Below are 17,716 nucleotides of genomic sequence, written 5' to 3'. Positions count from 1 at the left end.
AGCTTTTAACATACTTGGCAAGTTATCTATATGTCAGGCATTTTAAAATACTGAATACAGAGATTGATGACTTCATTTGCCCTTTGCTGTGAATATTTGCTTCCTTCTCCTTAGTAGCAAGGGAATCCACACTGTAATAAAGGATGATTTTGCTCATCTGTTCTTCTCATTAAAAGCAGTAAGGCATTGCAATGTTGAGTTGAGACACAGCCACAGATCTTGGGTTGCATCCAAACAGCCATAGAGTGGCAGATCTTTCTGAAGACCTCTTGGAGGCAGTGCTGCTTTATGCAGGTAGGAGGGTTCTTCTGTGCAGGGTTAAGCACGACAGTGCTAAGTTTGGTCCATCTCCTCTTCCAGCAGTGCTGTGTGCTGCTTGCTTTCAGCAGAGAGCTGCTCTGCTTCACCAGAGGCTGCTGGGAGCTGCAGTCAGGCACTCGTCCTGAACACAAAACCTCCTCACCAGGTTAAATGGTGTAAGTCTAGCAGAGCACAGGAAAAGGCACAACCTGTCTGAGTGAAGACTGCATTTCAGTGTTGGCTCTGCCCTCGTTTGCCAGGTCCCTTGGATCAAGTCAAGTCTTCTGAGGCCTCTTTTTCATCTTGTCTCCCTTGCTATAGAAGGGGACTTGGGCTGATTTAACCCCAGCCACTTATGTCACCACGTGGGGAGGCAACTGCTGCTGCTGGTCCCCCTGCCTTCTCCTGAGGACGGGACGAGCAAATGAATCAGCTTCAACCAGCCCCCACTGAAAGAGCTAGAGTTGCTTCTTAATAGGCACGGAGCCCCAGGGCTCACCTGGGAAAGGGTCTCCAGCAGCACCTGCAAAATACTGACGGCCTGTGTTCCTCATGCCATCAGCTGCTGCGTGTGGAAGCGTTTTTAGTGAGCTCCTATGCTGGGTATGTTGGAAAAAGGTTACAGCAAAACAGGGCATCTCCCTCTGCAGTGGTGACGCCTGCCAAGCAAGTTAACCATAGCCTTGGCCTACGAAGTACATCCTCCTTAAACCAAACCTGCTCACTTGCTGAAGCTTATTTCTGAGCAGATCGAGAGGCGTTCATTGAAAGCAGTGTAAATGACCCAAATTTAGTGCCTTGAGCTCTCTGAAGTTTATCGTGTTTCTACAGAATTGCATTACAGTATAAGGCTGTTCCTTGAGCTGTTCCTTGAGTTATATTAACTAAAGTATTTTTCAGAGTACCTCCAGGCTAATAGTGGCATCCTGTGAGATGGAAGCTGGCAATTTCTTTAATGACTGTGTCTATCAGCCAGAATACCAAGATTAAAGCATCAGGGTGAGGATCTGGATGTCAGTCTCCTAATTTCTATAGGTTTCTGGGGTGACTTACAGCTCACTGAGATCATGGCACCAGCTGTAGCTTTTTTGCGTTAGCACATCACAACTCCTGACTGTTCTGAACATCCACTGATGAGATTTACCTGAGAGAGGAGGTTGCAGCCCTGTCAGGTCTGTTGGCACCGTTCCACTTGTACCTATTCCCTATCCTGCTTCTTACATTTATTTTCCTATGGTGCAGCTCGTCTTTTCAGGGAGAGGTGGAGAGCATCTAGGTACAGTATCTTTATAGCCTGAGCTAGCAAGAACAAGTCTGACTATACCCTTAAAGTGGATGAAGAATATAGATATCGGAAATCTGTGTTCCCACAATGAGGATAAGCAAGAAACCATAAATAGGAACAGTGCCATAAGTCTTTTTCTGCTGGAAATCTTTGAAAAATAGCAGCAAAATTTCCCATCCTCAAATGCGCTGCTATTCTTTATTTTGAGGGGCTCAATAAAGTGCTATTTGAGGAGATTTTTTTCTGGCAGAGCACAGTGAGGTTTAACCATTTAAGTCCTGTTGAAGTTCAAGCAAACAATGTTCTTTGCTTTCTGAGAGATGCAGAAGAGGCCCTACCCAGGCTTGCTACTCTGCTGTGCGCTGGCAGGTGCTCTTGTTCGGGGCTGTATGGCCGGGGCACAGCTACAAACCTAAATTTCCCATAGAAATGCACCATGCACTGAATCACAGTCAGGCCTCACTGTAGAATTGACACCCAGCACTGCTGCTTTGCCAAAATATGAACGTTTCAGGTCACCAACCCTTTCTTCTTGCATTGACAGGCTCAGATTCTAGTTATTTCTTTACTAAAGACTTGAAAGTTTGATGTGAAACCAGAAGCTCAACAGGAGCACTGAAAATAGTAGTATATTACCTTTTTTTCCCCACTATTAGTGGGGAAAACTGAAAATCTGTGTGTATGTGTGAGAGGGGGAGGAGATTTAAAAGAAATCTTTAAAAGGAAGCAGGAGTTCCTAGAATCAACCAAATGAAAATTCAATAAAAATGAAGCAGGAGTTCTTAGAATTAGCAATGAAACTCTTTAAAGCAAAGCTTTGAACGCTGCCAGGGCTGCTGCACTTCAGCCCTTTTGGTATCTGACAAACAGCTGAAGGTTATTTATGTCGAAGCTTAGTGCTAAGCATTTCCAAATGATGTGTGTTACACACTACAGCTGCATGGGCTGGACTCCATCTGTCTGTAGTACTGTGCTTTACAATATAAGGAAATACTAATAATATATAATTATACTAATAATATATAATGTAGAATTTCTATTATGAGAAATATTATGCTACATACAATACCTCATGTTCATAGCCAAGCTTTTTCTCTCAGAATGTTTCTCCTGTATTGCATTATATCATCTCTTGTTTGGATACTATTTCTGACTCACAGCGATAAAACCCTCCCTTTTCATACAAGTAGCAGAGATGACGATTTCTATTTATCAAGTCTTTAATTTCTCTTCATTCCTTCCTGCTAGCAGTATGTCAGGGGTAAAGAACACACTGAAGTTCCAAGGTATTTATACAAGCCCTCCTCACAGGGTTAGTCAAAACTATGAAGTGTGTATCCTTACATTTATTTGACTTTAATAGACCTATTAGTATTTTATATGTAAATCAGATTAGACATAATGCATTTAATTCATTCGCTCGGAAGTAAATCAATTTGTCTTTCAGTAAGCAATGAGCTAGTGTAGATAATAGATCTCCTCTAATTATTAAAAGGGAGGGAAGAGAAAGAGGAAATAGTTGGATGTCTTTGCTAGCCCAACGTCGTGCTAAAATGCAGTGTCTGGCTGTAGCCTTGCTCCCTTGCACAGAGTTGCCAGGAAGATCAGTGCCTAGAAGACCAGGCTTCAGGAGCGTCTTGGAAGAAGTGCTAGTGGTTTTCTACATCAGCTCTGTGTCTTTCCACCTTGCCTTCAGCCTGCTCAATTCATTTATTGTGCTGAAAAAATCAGCCAGCCTTGCTAGCTTCATTCCAGGAACAACCCATCTTCTGTCCCGAGCTCCCTGCTGTTGCAGCTGAACCACCAGATGACCAGTTCCACCTTTTCCTAGGTACTAACCACTGAAATGTGACTGTTGGAGCATCTTGCAAGATTTGGCTGTTTGCCCAGCTCTTTGGGGCTAACCAAAGTTTTATTGCTCTTACTTTGTAAGCCTCCAGATCAAGGCACAGTGCAGGATGTGCTCAGGTTGGCTGAGAGAACCAACCTCAGCCTGGACTTGCTTTTAGCAGTAATATCTGCATGTTCCCTGAGTTCCTGCGTCAGGGAGCTCATGTCAATGATGTCCATAATGCAGACACCTCGGCACCCCTTAGGATGGCACCTTTTGCACCCACACTACGTGTAGCAGCCAAATTTGAGAGTGCAGCAGCCATTGCTTTGCACTTGAGCTCCTTCACTTCTCCACACTGAGCTGTGAAGAAAACTTACTTCATTAATGGGCTAATCCACTATCCTCCTCAAAACTCAGGGAGAAGGTCATGCCAGATCTTTGACTGCCTTGTGCTTCGTTTATAGCTGTCTTTTCTCCTTTGTGTTTTCTAGTTCGACAAATGAAGCAATGGGAGCACATTAGCCGGCAGCGCTCGTTGGCAGCGCCCGCGTGCCGGCTCCCCGCTCCGTGCGCGAGGCCGTTGTGTTCCCGCCGGGAGCAGCGGGAGCAGCGGGGCCTCGCGGGCTCGGGTCCGCGCATCCGCCTCCTGCGTCTGCCCTGCGCTCAAACCAGCAGCATCAGACGGGGAGGAAGAGAAAGGTGAGAACCTACCCGTGAGCTCGTGACCATCTCATGCTCTGCTCTGGGGGCTTCTCCAGCGCTCGTGCATGTTTTCTACGTCATCTTCCATCATGACTTTATGGCACGTGGCTCCACATTCCCCCTCACAGCTGGGCTGAGATCACTGATCAGCTTTATGAGCAAGCGCAGAGGAAGTGAGGATGGACATATCAATGTGACTCTGTGTTCTGGAAATACTTTCTTGTGCATCCATGGATGTGCTGTTGAGGCAAATAAATCTTTTTTTCTTTTTTAAAGAAAGTTTTAGAGAGTGACCTGATGCAGAGGCAGATAGGCTTCTTTTGCCTGCAAATATTCTGCAATATTTGCTAACAGAGAGCAAGAATAAAGCAGTAGGATGACCCGAGCAAGATGAATTTGTTCTGTTTATGCTTCATCATGCTCATGCATTTGACAAGTACAGGATACTTCAAAGATGATCAGCAACTGTAGGCCTTGGCCAATGTTGTCCAAGTAGTCTTCAAAGTTTCAATTAAAAAAAAAAAAGATCTGTGTCATTTTTTGACAGCTCAGAAAGTGGTTTGCTTCCAAGAAGGGCTGACTACTGCAACTCAGCAGCACTAAAACTCAAAGATAAACAAAGAAACTGACTAAAAAAAAGATTTGGGTGCCTTGCATTAGTCATCTGTGCTTGAAGTGTCTGATTATTCAGTTTAAGGGTGGCTGTGGAAATGCTGCAGTGACTAAACTGACTGATGGTGCTTGTGTCTGTTTATCTGTTCAGGGAAGCCATGAAGTTTGCCTCCACCTTCTTTCTGCCCGGAGTCATTGCTGTACAAGCTACTGCAGTTTGTCTCTCTCCCTCCTGAATGACGTGTGACTCTTACAGTGAGGTGAGCCTGTGATTTTCTGCTTTTTTCTGTGCTCTACACTGCCTGATGGCATCTGGGTTTTGGAGAATGTTTCTGCCAATCCTGCATGCACAGCAGAGCGTGTTTGTCTTGCAGAAAGTGTGCTGCTCACGGTAAGAATATACTGCCATCCATGCCTGTGTGTGCACATTGAAAGCATTTGCTAGGCTAATGCTCAAATAATTTGCTAGAATTGCATGTAAAGGCTTCACAGAAGGTGCTATTAAAGTAATACATAGCTAATGACAAGGAAATTCGTTCTTCTCCTCTTTTCCCTTTCTCACTGTGCTGATATCAGCTATGACCTTAGTGATCTTAGTGGCCTTGTGCTGAACTCCATCAGTTTGGGGCATGGAGAGAGTCACATAGCTACAGTGCAAGGGGATTCAGCCGAGACTCTCATTCCTGCACTGCTGCTGGCTGTGCATGGACATGGGCAGCAGGATCCACGGCTGTGCAGGGGACAGAGCCCATCAGGGCACATCCGCTGGGAGGACCAGGCCTGTAACCTCATGCCCACCTGCACAAATAAGTTGTCTTGTGGAGGAGCACAGTTTTCATGGAGCAGCTGATGTGCTGTTAATTTATGCCATCATTCGCCTCTTGGAGCCATGCCCTGTGATTTCTTCCTTATCTCCCATCAAATGCTTTCTCCACATTCACTCATTCGCTGTCACCAACTTTCCATTCTTCATGACCGAGTGAAGCCTTGCATTGCTTCTGTAAATGTTGTGAAGAAAGGGAAACATGGTCAGAAGTTTACGTTTTTTTTTTTTTTTCCCTGTTTCAATTAACCTGCCCTATTCCAAGTAACGTCTTGTTGTTCTTCTTTCAGGTCCCTGTGAATTCTTATTCATTGCTGAAACTGCTGAGAGCAGTACAAGGAGTAAGGGCATTTTGATTGCCCCATGCTGTAGAAGGAAGCCTAATTGTTAATTACAGTGTCTTAATTGAAACCATGTACACATTTTTGTTAGTTTTGCTAAATTCAACAGTTGTGCTAATGATAGATCTCTCAAAATAGGAAATTGTTTCCATTGTATTTGATTTTATTTATGAAAATGTGTGAACCCACAAGAATATCCTGCATTTCCTCCTTCAGGATATGACATCAGTCATTTCAACACCCCTAAAAGTGAAATAACTCCCTACTGAGATGTCTGTTAACCAGCCTGATGTTTATCTGGTCACTTCCTCAGTCTGTTGCGGGAAATAAATCCAACATCTTCCTTCACACTGAGTGCTGGCCTGGCACAGGATTCCTCTGGGACTCCACACAGCAGCAGCAGCAGAGCTCAGGCTGGAATCTGTCCCTGACGAAGCTACCCAGTGTTTTTGTTCTCATACCAGCTCTCTCACTGCTCGGTTTTACGGGGTCATGTCTGCAATAAATTTACACACTGTAAATAGTTGGGAACTAGTATCTGGATTCTTTATAAATACTATAAATCATGCGTATGCTCTGGCGTAGAGTAAAATACTTATGAGTAGGAGGAACCGAGGCATCATTTGTCTAGCTACTAAGCAGGACTGATGAGAATAAAAGGGTTGTTCTTAGCTGTAAGGGTGTCTGAAGGATGGGTCAAAACCAGAGCACTGTGGCAGGCAGCCTCCGTGTTGCTTCACAACGGAGTCCTCCAGGGAATCTGCTATTACTCTGGATTTCATAAGATCCCTGTGGTGTGTGCTGCCTTACAAAATGCGAGGGGCTTAAGGGATATCAGGAAGATCTAAGGCAGATAATTCCAATTTCTGTGAATGTATAAATACCTTGCAGGCTCCTCATAAAGGAGGAGAGCTTTGCAAGAGTCCTGAAGAAGGATCAAGGCCTATTTTTTCATCACTTGTTCCTCTTGAGTCAAAATTGTTTCCCTGCAGCATCTTAGCCCATAGGACAAGGCCAGTGGGGCCTGCGAGCTGAGTGCATCTTGTCTGTGCAGCCCAAAGCAGAGGCAGCTGGGCTGGTCTGGCTCTGAAACTGCCCGGCAGACCAGCCACGATTACTTGAGCTAACCGAAACTGGGAGGAGTTGGTACGTCACCGATGGCTGTGGGGCCTCCCCAAGAATCATTTCTCTGTGTGAGAAGGTTCTGCCATCTGAGGGACCTTCACAGCTTGTGTGATATGAGCAGAGAAGTTCTTGTCTCCAGATGGCAGAGGGCACGTGGTTGCTCGAAGACCCGGGGAATAAATGCAGTCATCTTGCCCTCTTGCCTCAGAAAAGGAGGCTGGTGAGACCTTTTCTCAAATCACCTGAAGCCACCAGCAGCGGACAAGAATTATGGCCCGAGGTTCCCCCATCAGCCTGTGTCTAAAGTCCTTGGCACCCAGAGCAGGGCGGCTGCTCCGCTCCTACCGCCCTGCTGGGTCACTGTGGTCAACAAGACACCCAATGGGGAAAGCTTTGGAGTCCCCGGAGCTTCCCACCTTTTTCCATGGTTTTCACAGCATTGCTGTGGGACTGGTCACTGCTGCACTGCTCTCTTGCAGAGCAAGTCTGGGACAGAATAGAGAATGTGTAAATTAGGGGGAATTTCTGTGGTTCTTTTTTTTTTTTTTTTTTTTTTTCCCCTCGTGGGCTCCCAAAACAGATTAGAGAGGCAACAGTTTTATGTAACAGGGTAATTATTCACAGGGAAATTAATTACAGTGAATTATGTAAGATATTAGTAAGTAAGAAGGGTGCTTTATTTTTCTTGTCATCACCTGAGCAGGTGCCTTCTGTATTTTGTATGGCTAAAACACACAGAGAAGCAGGAAAGGGAGTTAACCCCAAGCCCTTTCCCAGGCAGGTCACGGTGGCGTAGGGCAAGTGCTTATCCTCCCATCCCTAGGAGGATGAAGGTTCTTTTAGCGGTGGGTCTGGCACATGTAGACCCTTCCATATACACTCTAAGACAAGCAACATCTTGGATATGAGACCAGATGCATGGGTTGGAAATTAGCTAGTTCTTTGTTTGATTGTTTGTTCATTTTTTTAATCACCACTTTTTAAATAGTTTGAACTGCTTGGAATCACCTTCATTTATTTTGAGGTTACTTCAAAAGAAGCAAGTTATACTGATCTGGAGAAGAAAATCTTTTTAATTTTAAAATTTCTTTTTAGCAGCATAGCCAGAGTTGCAACTCTGGGTAGCACACAGCGAAGCAGACAGTAATTGAATAGACAATTCATCTTTTAACAGACTAATTTTATTGAATATATATGCAAACTAAGCAAAGCTAAGCAGTGATGTCCAAGCTCCAAGCACAAGATCTCACCAATCCGCTGGCCAGACGTCTTGGGAGTCTCGGGAACCTGGGGATAGTTGCTGCAAATGTCCATGTGGATTCAGCTCCTTTAAGTCCAAAGTTTTCTTTTCTGGTTGTCTTTTCTTGTCCGTGGAAGGCTTTGAGGCTGGTAACACCTCTGCCATCTTCAGTGGCTGCTTTTCCTAGCTCAGGTGTTAGATTCCTTTCTATTTCCTTCCAAAGACACTGTCCTTGGCTTTCTTTGTACCCTTCTGCTCTGCTTAAGGAGTCTTAAATCACACAAGAGCAGCATCTTCTCATGATGATTTGGGGGTGGGATGTTCAATCACAAGTTACGCTAACTGTCACTCATGCCAGCAGCAGGCCACTTGGCCTACGCTCGCCTCCCAGATGGCCCTCAGATGGCCATCACTCACATCAAGGTCTGGCATGGCATGTGTCCCCACCGCTCAACGCCTAATGGGTTGCAGCCAACAGCGGAGCTCAAAGTTCTTCTTGGTGGCAAACACAGAGGCCAACCCAGTCTTGCCCTTGACTATGGTAGGAAGCGTTTAGCCAGACCCAGGTTCTTCAGCTGGTTGTCAAGGTAGTGCTTCACCTGCCTCATCCAGTAGCAGGTCACTATCATGGCAACACACACACAGATTTGCATTAGCAGTATAACCACGACAGGATGAAGCAGTGCATTGAACACCCCGCTCGCTGTGGGTGACCAGCCAAAGAAAATTTCCCACCAGTGGTGGTCTCCCACCTTCTTAATCCGTTCCATGACCTGCTTTATCACACTGCCATCATGATGCACAGTTATTAGGATCTTTTTAGCTTCTGCCTTAGCATTTTCTAACAGCTGTTGTAAATTTGCATGCTCTAACATTTCTTTTACAAGCGACAAATCCATACCGATTGGGATTGGGTTAATGCTATGATATAGAGTATAGTTTCTAATTAGCAATTGACTAGTAAACACGGGTGGCTTATACACAAAATCACAGCCTCTAATAATAACTACATTGCAAGCACACGTATTAGAGTCATTAAACACAGTCTGGTTATAAATCTCATTAATTAGCACGTATTTACACATTGTTCTAAAACACACGCATCCTTTCCCTACATAAACTAATGCGGTTCTATTATTACTCTGTGGATGGATCTCAAAATGGCATACGCCCTCCTTGGTATCGAAGCAAACATCACTTGCCTTAAGGGCATCATCTTCGCATATGAACCCCAGCCCCCGTTCTAAAATACAGGCTTCCAAGTCTACCGATTGCCATTTTTTATCAGACACCCTTGCCCACATTCGGTGGTCCAGCGGGTAGACCACAGATTTGTTGGTGTTAATTCCCAGGGCTACAATGGGGTAAACCTTCTCCATGGTGGCATCCGCCACGGTCAGTACGTAGGCGATGACTGCGTTGAGGACCTGGTCGTGGGTGAAGTTCACAAGTCTCCACCACGCTTGGAGCTGTCGCTCTTTCTCCGTGGCCGCGTCCCACACGATCTTTCGGATCTCGGTGGGGAGGACTCCGTTGTCTCCGTCTCTCAATATTCCTGCAACGACACTCTGCACCCACGTCTGGGCCTGGATGCAACTAAGAGCGAGGGATACATTATTTTGTTCAATTCCCAGGGCTTGCAGCAACATCTGGTGATCTTTCTCATTTATCTGTTCCCAGGTAGGCAACACATCTGACACGAGCCATTGCCCCATTCCCAGGTTGGCTAGGGAGGAATTAATGGGGCTTATAAGGCCCTGCATTCCAGCAGTTACAGCCTCTAGCTTATTGGCAAGGACTTCAACATTCATGCTGTTGAGTACTCCAAGCCCGGTTCCTCCTCCTCCCAGGGCTGTGGAGAGCAGGTCGCGCTTAGGCCGGGCCTCGTGGATGGACCGGCTGTGAAGCCAAGCCAACCAGCCGGTGTAGAGGGTAGACAGGAAGGGGGCACAGTGTGGCCTGACTGATGAAATATTAACGGTGGACAGGGATAACACCACCTTCTTAAGCGACCGAATGGGTCCAGTTAATAACTCCTGGATATGATTTTGCTTAACTACATAAGGGCCTATTTTTGAAACGAAAGGCCGCAAGACAGCAATTATGCTGAACTCTTTTTTAAATCCTTCGGGGCCTCCTATTAGCCATTTTCCACCAAGCTCTGAGGACATCTGTACGCTCAAATTCCCTTGACACCACACCTGAAGATTTATGATGGGGCGTGGGCAGTGGCCATAATCTTGATTATACCACGAACCCTCTGCACTGAATTGAGATTTATTCAGTGTTTTGCTCTCGCGGATGCAATTTACTGACACAACCCATTTGTGGCCGTTTGGGGCAATGATAATCACAGTGGTACCATTAATTTGCATCGGATCTGTTACACTTTCCTGAGAGTATCGAATTTCTAATTTTACTTGGTTTCCAACTTCAGCATATTGGACCGCATGCCAGGCCAAAAAATGGCACTTCAAGATCTTAATGGCAGCGAACGAGCGCACTGTGGTGCTAATCTTGAATTTAAACGATAGCCCCACGGTATTACGGGCCCACAGGCAGACCACAAAAACTGGTTGCACCAACGTGAAATTGCACCAACAATCCAATTTTTCCAGGCCACAGTTTTTTTTCTGGCTCTTCTTCGTTTTTACTTCAGTTACAGAGATTTGCGTAACCCGCTCGTAAGTGGATCCGTTAATTACCCGGCACCCTACTTTTATTTCTTGCCCTACCTTCCCCAGCAACTGAGGAAGTCTGTTAGTGCTATCCCAGCTCCATTCGTTTTCCAAATAAACCTCAGACCCGTGCATAACCACTGTCAACAGGTTTAGGCCTCTGTTTGAATTTAACCCCATGCTTCCTGTGTATTTTACATGCGCTTGAGACCAGGGCCAATCTGTGCCAATTTCTGTGTATCTTCTAACCCTGTGCTGGGCTGTGGCCCATTTGTCAAAGTATCTTTCTAAGAGGGAACTACTAAGGTTTTCTCTGAAGTTTTGGTAATTTAATTGGGCACATTCCACACTCAGTGCTATAAACATACCAGAAAGCAAAGCAAATCCTGCAACCACAAATTTGAAAGCTTTTTCCCCGCAGTGCAAACAGGGCTGGTGATGCCACGAAGTTCGCCCTTCCCGTCGGTCACAATCTCCTTCCATTTTTCTTTATCTGCAAAACATAAAGAAGGCGGGCTCTCCAGCCCCGTTAATTTCCCTTCCATGCTTTTAATTGTGAAGAGTGGAGCCACTTCTCCTGCTTTTTATTCCCCTTCCTTATCTCTACCTGGTACATAGTGGGGCTAGCCTTGTTAACAATCCTAACGGGCCCCATCCATTGGGGTCCCAGTACTTTGTTCTTCTCTCTAACCCCCCGATACATTACCAGGTCACCCGTGTTCCACTCCATGGGCCGCAGCAACGCTCCCAGTTGCTTATCCATCTTGGGGACATTGGCTTCTCGTGCCAAGGCTAGCTGGCGGTAGGTGTCTGACACCGTCCTCAACATCTCCTGAATCCACCTGTCCGTCAGCACGCGGGGCTGTAGTTCATCCGGTGGTTCCCCTCCTTGCCACCAATGTCCCAGCATCTTTGGGTCTCTTCCAGGAGTTAGCTTTGGGGGAGAAGTCCCATGACAGGCGACGGCACCTCGTAAAGCCAGGAGGACCAAGGGGAGTTTCTGATCCCAGTCTTTCCTTTGCTGGTTTACGAGTTTCCTCAGGGCTGTCTTCAATGTATGGTTAGGCCCCTCGGCTGATCCAGGCTTCTGGAAATGACCCAGGATGTGAAGCTTTTGCTTAATCCCTAATGCCTGGCACACCTGTTTTGTGACTTCTCCTACAAAGCGCTGGCCATGATCTGAATCGATTTCTTTGGGTACACCCCATCGAGAGAACACATGCTCTACCAGGATCTTGGCAGTAGCACTGGCTGTGTTGTTTCGAGATGGAAATGCTTCTACCCACTTGGTGAAAGTATCGGTGATTACTAGACAGTACTTGTTTCCTTGTGCTGTTTGGGGCAGAGGGCCAATAAACTCCATCTGCAGCTTGCTCCATGGCCCAGAAATCCTCTGGTGGCCCAGGAGGCCTTTGGTTGTCTTTGTGTCAGGGTTGTTGGCCGCACAAATTAGGCAGTTGCTAACGTATCTCTCCACATCGTCTCTCATCTCAGGCCACCACCCAGCACCCTGCAACTTCACCAAGGTTTTGTCTATTCCCAAGTGCCCCTGCTCATGCGCCAGGGCTACCAACTCTGTTCGGACGAGTTCAGGCACGACCCACACTGGGAAGTCCGCACCTTCCCTCCGTGCTAGTATCAGACCCGAGCCATCCTTCCACACTTTGCACCCCTTATACTCCCTGCTCTGAATCAAATCTCGGAGGGTTGGGTCTTGTGCTTGCAAGCCTGGCAAGTCCACGCTCTCTCTGTTCCTGCATACAGCTACCAAAACTGGGCCATTCTCCGCGGGCTTGCTGGCCTTCCACATTTGGCCTTCTTTAGCTCCTTGCTTTGCTTTAGCATCGGCTTCCTTACTCCACTTTGCCTCTTCCGTTCCCTTCTTGTGGGCCTTGACCTTGATGATGTGGGCGGGATGCGCCCTCTGTTCAGCCAGCTTGGCCAGGTACAGCAGCTTCTTGGCGTAGGTGACAGGCTTGCCGTCCGCAGACTGCATGTCCCTCTCCCTCCAGAGCGGCAGCCACTCAAGCACCGCTCTCACCACCCAGCCCGAGTCGGAGAAGATGGCCAGCGGCTGATCCGCCGGCGTGTTCTCCAGGGCCACCGTCACCGCCACCAGCTCAGCGGCCTGGATTGAGTGCGGCAGGCACTTGCCTTTGACCACTTCACCCGTTGCCCTGTTGATGGCGGCATAGCCCGTGTAAGGCACCCCCTCCTCGTGGTAATTTGACCCGTCTACAAACCAAACAGCATAGCCCCTGGCCTTGGCCTCTGCCAGGGTGATGCTGCTCTCGAACAGGGATGGCTGCCGCGGCTTCGGTTGGGCGAGAGGACTGTCCTGCTCATCGCCCTTTTCTCCACCAATGACCAGCGTGTAGGTGCCGGGGGACAGCTCTTGTGTCCCCGCTGTGACATCTTTGTGGAGCAGGGTGAGCGTCCAGTTAGCCAGCCTGGGGAAACTCACAGTGCCCTCACTCCCCTTTCCAGACACAAGATATTTCACAGGAGTGTGTGACGTTCGCAGCAGCACTGGTGCTGGCCCCACCAGATACTCCCAGTGCTGCAGGGCCCAGATCAAGGCTAAAACTTCCCTTTCATATTCTGTAAACTGCTGCTCGGTGGCTGTCAAGAGCCGCGACGCGTAGGCCACGGGGAGGAGATCAGTGCCGTGCCGCTGGCTGATCACGGCCCTGAGGCCCTTGCGCGTGCTGTCCAACTGCAGCTCGTAGGGCCGGTCCCCCTGCGGATGGGCCAGCATGGGGGCCTGCAGCAGGCTCTCCTTTAAGGTCCTAACTGCCTCGTCCTGCTCCGGGCCCCACTCCCAGGCGGTGTCTTTTCTCAGGAGCCTGCACAGGGGGGCAGCCTTCTCTGCATAGCCCTCTATAAATTCTCGGGAAAACCTCACAAGAGCCAAAAATGACTGCAAGGTGGTGACATCGGCAGGGGCGGACACCTTTTGTATGAGCTCCACCCTTTGCTTCTCCAGTGACCGCCCTTCTTCCCCCAGAGTCACCCCTAGATAGGACACCTCCTTCCAACACAGCTGGGCCTTGGTTGGACTAACTTTGAACCCGGTTTTCTGGATGACTTCCAGCACCTCCGCCAGAACCTCCAGGTTCTCCTCTTTGGTTTGGCTATGGATGAGGATATCACCGACACTGGACAGCACGTTTGATTTGTGCCCTAGCTTATCCCACATCCGCACCACATGTGTGTGGCAGATGGCGGAGGCGTTGTGAAACCCTTGGGGCACCCTAGCAAACGTGTACTGCCGTCCCCGCACTGTGAACGCAAACTTATACCAGGATTCTGGGTGCAGAGGGATGGCAAAGGAGGCGCTGCAGAGGCTGAGCACCGAGAACCACTTGGCTCCCCGGGAGATGGCTGCCATGACGTCAGGGTATTTGGTCACCACTGATGTTTTCAGTGGGGTGACATGGTTGAGGGCACCATAGTCAACTGTCAGCCTCCATGTTTTGCCATCCGCTTTCCGCACAGGCCATACTGGAGCGTTGTTACTGCTCTGCTGCTCCACCAACACCCCTTGCTCCAGCAGGGTTTTCACTGTGTCCCACAAGCTGTCCTCAGCCTCCACAGGGTACCGATACTGCTGCTGAGGAGGGGGGTCGGGCCCCTTTATCACAACTACTGCATCTATCTGCCCGCAGTCCAGTTTGCTTCTTGCCCAGACCTGTGGGAATTGCTCCGTGACCCGTTTCACACGGGGTTCCCATTCGGGATGAACCAGGAGCTCTGGGGCTTTTACTGACATCACTCTGTGACTAGCTGGGATCATCTGTGCATCTCCTTGGGGGCAGTGTAAAAGCGCTTGATTTGCCAGGTCAACCACCACCCCTAGCTTTGTAAGCGTAGAGATGGCCAAAACTCCGGGCTTTCCTTTCATTTCCATTTTACCAAATTTTTCTGACCCTTTGGCAGTGCCAATTTCAAATGGTATGGGCCCGGTAAAAGGCACAGAGGCTTTTTGGCCATTGAGTCCATTTATGTCAATAATTTCAGAGGTTTGAAAGAGTCCAGTCTCACCAGGGGTCATATTTAGAATTGAATAAGAGGCACCAGTATCAATTAACATCACTTGTCCAAGCACCCCTCCTCCAATAGTTATATCAACTATCAGGCGCCCCCACAAATCGGTCTTAATTGGTGCCACAAAAAGGGGCGATGCAGGTGCCTGGCAGCCCTATTGCTGAACCTTAGACCCCGGGTCGATGGGGTTGGAGCTGTTGTGCTTTTTGGCCTCATGCAGCGCCAGCTTTCGGAAGAGCTCGGCGTCTGGCAAGCCATCGATGTCTTCTTGCTTCTCATATTTTATCAAGCGCTTCCTCAGCTCAGCCCTCCAAGGGTTGGACTTTTGAAACCTCAGCCCCTGCTGGTTTTCCTTCCCTGAGCTGCTCTTGCCTTCAGGATCTTTTCGGTTGTCCCCCTGCATTTTCCTCACCCCTGCGTTTTGGAAGGACGTGGCCGCAGACTTCCCTTTCTTTCCCCCCAGCACGTACCCTGGGAATGCCTGCTTTTGCAGCTCAAAATTCTGCGTGAGGATTTGCTCCAGCTCAGAGAGCGGCTTCCTTGCTGCATCTCCCCCCGCTATCACCCGCAATGGGGGTGTCAGCCCCACCACGAGCGGCTCCTTGAATTCAGGTCTGTCAAAGTCAAGGGGGGAATCCTTTGACCCAGGCAGCCCTGCCATCTGGTAGAGCATCTTCTTCCTGTTCACATACGCGTCAGGCCTTTCCTCGGGGTTTTGCTTCTCCTGGTGGAAGAGCACTAAGGGATTCACCTCTGGGAAGAACACCTTGAGCACGGCAGACTGAACGTCACCCATGTCCTGCACGTTCCCCATCTGCACGTCACCCGGCAGCGCCGCAAAGTCATCGGGCTTCATGCACTTCCTCACTATATCTATCAGCTCGCTCACCGAGTTGCTGTTCTGGCAGCGCGGCAGCCTCTGGGCTCTCGACAGCCAGTTCACAGCCGTCTCCTTGGTCAGGGGCCCCAGCATCTTCCCCACTGTCTTTAGGTGCTCAGGGGTAAACCACAACAGAGGCCTATTGGTGTCTATGGCTTGGAGCGGGACGTGGGCAGGGGGCTCGTCTGCTGCACTCTTTTTAGCTTTAGCAGCCTCCACCTCTGTCCCCTGCAGCTGACACATCTCCTCCCGCAGCGGGGCATAAGGAGAAGGCCTCGTGGGGGTGTTTGCTCCCCACACGTCATCCTCGTAGTCATAGTGCGGCGGGTGGGGGTCCAAGTCCTCACTGTCACCGTTACCAAACCGGGTCCTTTTCCCCTGAATCGCAGCCACTATGCCCCTCGACACCCCCAGCTCGGCCTGCAGCTCCTGGATCTTAGCGTGGCACACCTTATGGTCAGGCCCGCTGACGCGGTCCCGCTGCACGTCCTGCAGGACGGCCCGCACCGCGCTCTGCGCATCGTGCGTCTCGCCTCTCCACTTGCCCACCTCCTTCTCCAGCTCCTCCGTCTTCAGCTTCTCATAGCCCAGCTTGTTCTCCAGGCGGGTGATCTCCACGGCGCTCCTCAGAGAGTCACCGCACAAGCCCTGCACTTCTGCCCGCAAATTGTCCACTTGCATCTTGAGCTCGCCCTTGGCCTGTTCCAGTGTTTGCACACTCTCAAGCGCCTCCTTGAGCAGTCTAGACAACTCCCTGCCCACCATCAGCAGCCCCTGCAGTGCAGCCCGTTTCTTACACTTGTTGGAGGGCTTGGGCTTTTTCGATTCTTCGGACCAGCTCTCCCACTGTTGGCACAACTGCTGGTAGGCCTCCGGTCCCTGGAAAGCTCCCGGGGACCAGACTGGGGGGAGGCACTTCTGGAGCACAAATTGCTCCAGCTTCCAGTTACTGACAATATCGGTCATCATAGCAAAGGGGCGAGATCAAGCGGTGCTGCCTCAGAGCGACACTACCATAACACCTGCACCCCCGTCCACCCCGAAAGGAAGGCTGCAGCCCTCTAGCCTTCCCCGAAGAGCTCGTCTACCTCAGCAGCTCACCCAGGGACGCCCCAAGGCAGGCGGCCGGCGGCCGAGCCGGCAGCGCTGGGGCTGAGGCTCTGCCTGCCAGACAAGCTCCCCGGGACAACGCGCAAGCGGGCAAAGCCAAGCAGAGGTTTGTAGGCCCCCAACAAGAAGATCTCACCAATCCGTTGGGCAGACGTTCTGCGCGTCTCGGGAAGCAGGAGAGGGTCGCTGCAGAAGTCTGTGCGGATTCGACACCTTTAGGTTCAAGGTGTTAACAGGGTCTTTGTGCCGGGCACTTTTTATAGCCCTTGCGGGTCTTTGTTTGAGGCTGATAACGCTGCTGTTTACTTCCCCACGGCTCTTCCTCCCTCAGGTGTTACATGCCTGCCCCTATCTTCCCAAGGACACTTTCCTTGGCCCTCCTTATCTTGTGCTGTGCTGATTAGCGAGCCCAAAACCACACAAGAGCAGCTGCTTTTCTCATTATTTTTGAGGAGATCAGATACTCATCCCAAGTCACTCACGCTAACTCTTGCTCAGGCCAAGCGTGCATTGTGCTTGGCCAGAAGAGGGAGAGCTGGGGGTGTCCCCACAGCACCCGTCGCCTCAAATCCACCGTTTGCAGCATCTTTGCAACAGGATCAGGGCAGCACCTGGGCTTTCAAGGGGCATCACAAGTAGTACCCCAGGGCTCCAGGTACTGCTCGCATCTGGTACCTGCAGTACCACAGGTGAGCTAAGGGCAAGATAAGGGCGAGCAGACACCCCTCGAGCCAGCACC

At 49.4% G+C, this 17,716-nt stretch overlaps 3 protein-coding genes across 3 annotated transcripts; all 3 read right to left on the bottom strand.

Moving 5' to 3' along the window:
* Positions 1 to 8,667: 8,667 nt before the first annotated feature.
* Positions 8,668 to 17,202, bottom strand: LOC148594652 (uncharacterized). The gene is made up of 2 exons (XM_088524967.1): positions 17,114 to 17,202; positions 8,668 to 11,433 (listed from the first exon to the last, which is right to left on the bottom strand). The coding sequence occupies exon 2, from the start codon at positions 11,421 to 11,423 to the stop codon at positions 8,799 to 8,801; it is 2,625 nt and encodes an 874-aa protein (XP_088381093.1). The 5' UTR covers positions 11,424 to 11,433; positions 17,114 to 17,202; the 3' UTR covers positions 8,668 to 8,798.
* LOC148594654 (protein NYNRIN-like) lies at positions 11,430 to 14,712 on the bottom strand. Its single transcript, XM_088524998.1, has 2 exons — positions 11,642 to 14,712; positions 11,430 to 11,433 (listed from the first exon to the last, which is right to left on the bottom strand). Exons 1-2 carry the CDS (start codon positions 14,710 to 14,712, stop codon positions 11,430 to 11,432), a joined length of 3,075 nt encoding a protein of 1,024 aa, XP_088381124.1.
* On the bottom strand, positions 14,961 to 16,989 carry LOC148594653 (uncharacterized). The gene has a single exon (XM_088524968.1). It carries the CDS (start codon positions 16,834 to 16,836, stop codon positions 15,142 to 15,144), a length of 1,695 nt encoding a protein of 564 aa, XP_088381094.1. The 5' UTR covers positions 16,837 to 16,989; the 3' UTR covers positions 14,961 to 15,141.
* Positions 17,203 to 17,716: the final 514 nt, after the last annotated feature.

Source organism: Tinamus guttatus, unplaced genomic scaffold, assembly GCF_059628265.1.
Source record: "Tinamus guttatus ecotype Peru unplaced genomic scaffold, ASM5962826v1 Tinamus_guttatus_pri_ptg000218l, whole genome shotgun sequence".
Taxonomy (NCBI): domain Eukaryota; kingdom Metazoa; phylum Chordata; class Aves; order Tinamiformes; family Tinamidae; genus Tinamus; species Tinamus guttatus.
The sequence above is the reverse complement of the archived record's forward strand: the minus strand, read 5'-3'. Positions and strand labels throughout refer to the sequence as shown.

What these genes read in the sequence shown, in the direction of transcription:
- LOC148594652 (XM_088524967.1), bottom strand. Translation starts at nt 11,423, where the DNA reads ATGGAAGGAGATTGTGACCGACGGGAAGGGCGAACTTCGTGGCATCAC.
- LOC148594654 (XM_088524998.1), bottom strand. Translation starts at nt 14,712, where the DNA reads ATGTCAGTAAAAGCCCCAGAGCTCCTGGTTCATCCCGAATGGGAACCC.
- LOC148594653 (XM_088524968.1), bottom strand. Translation starts at nt 16,836, where the DNA reads ATGATGACCGATATTGTCAGTAACTGGAAGCTGGAGCAATTTGTGCTC.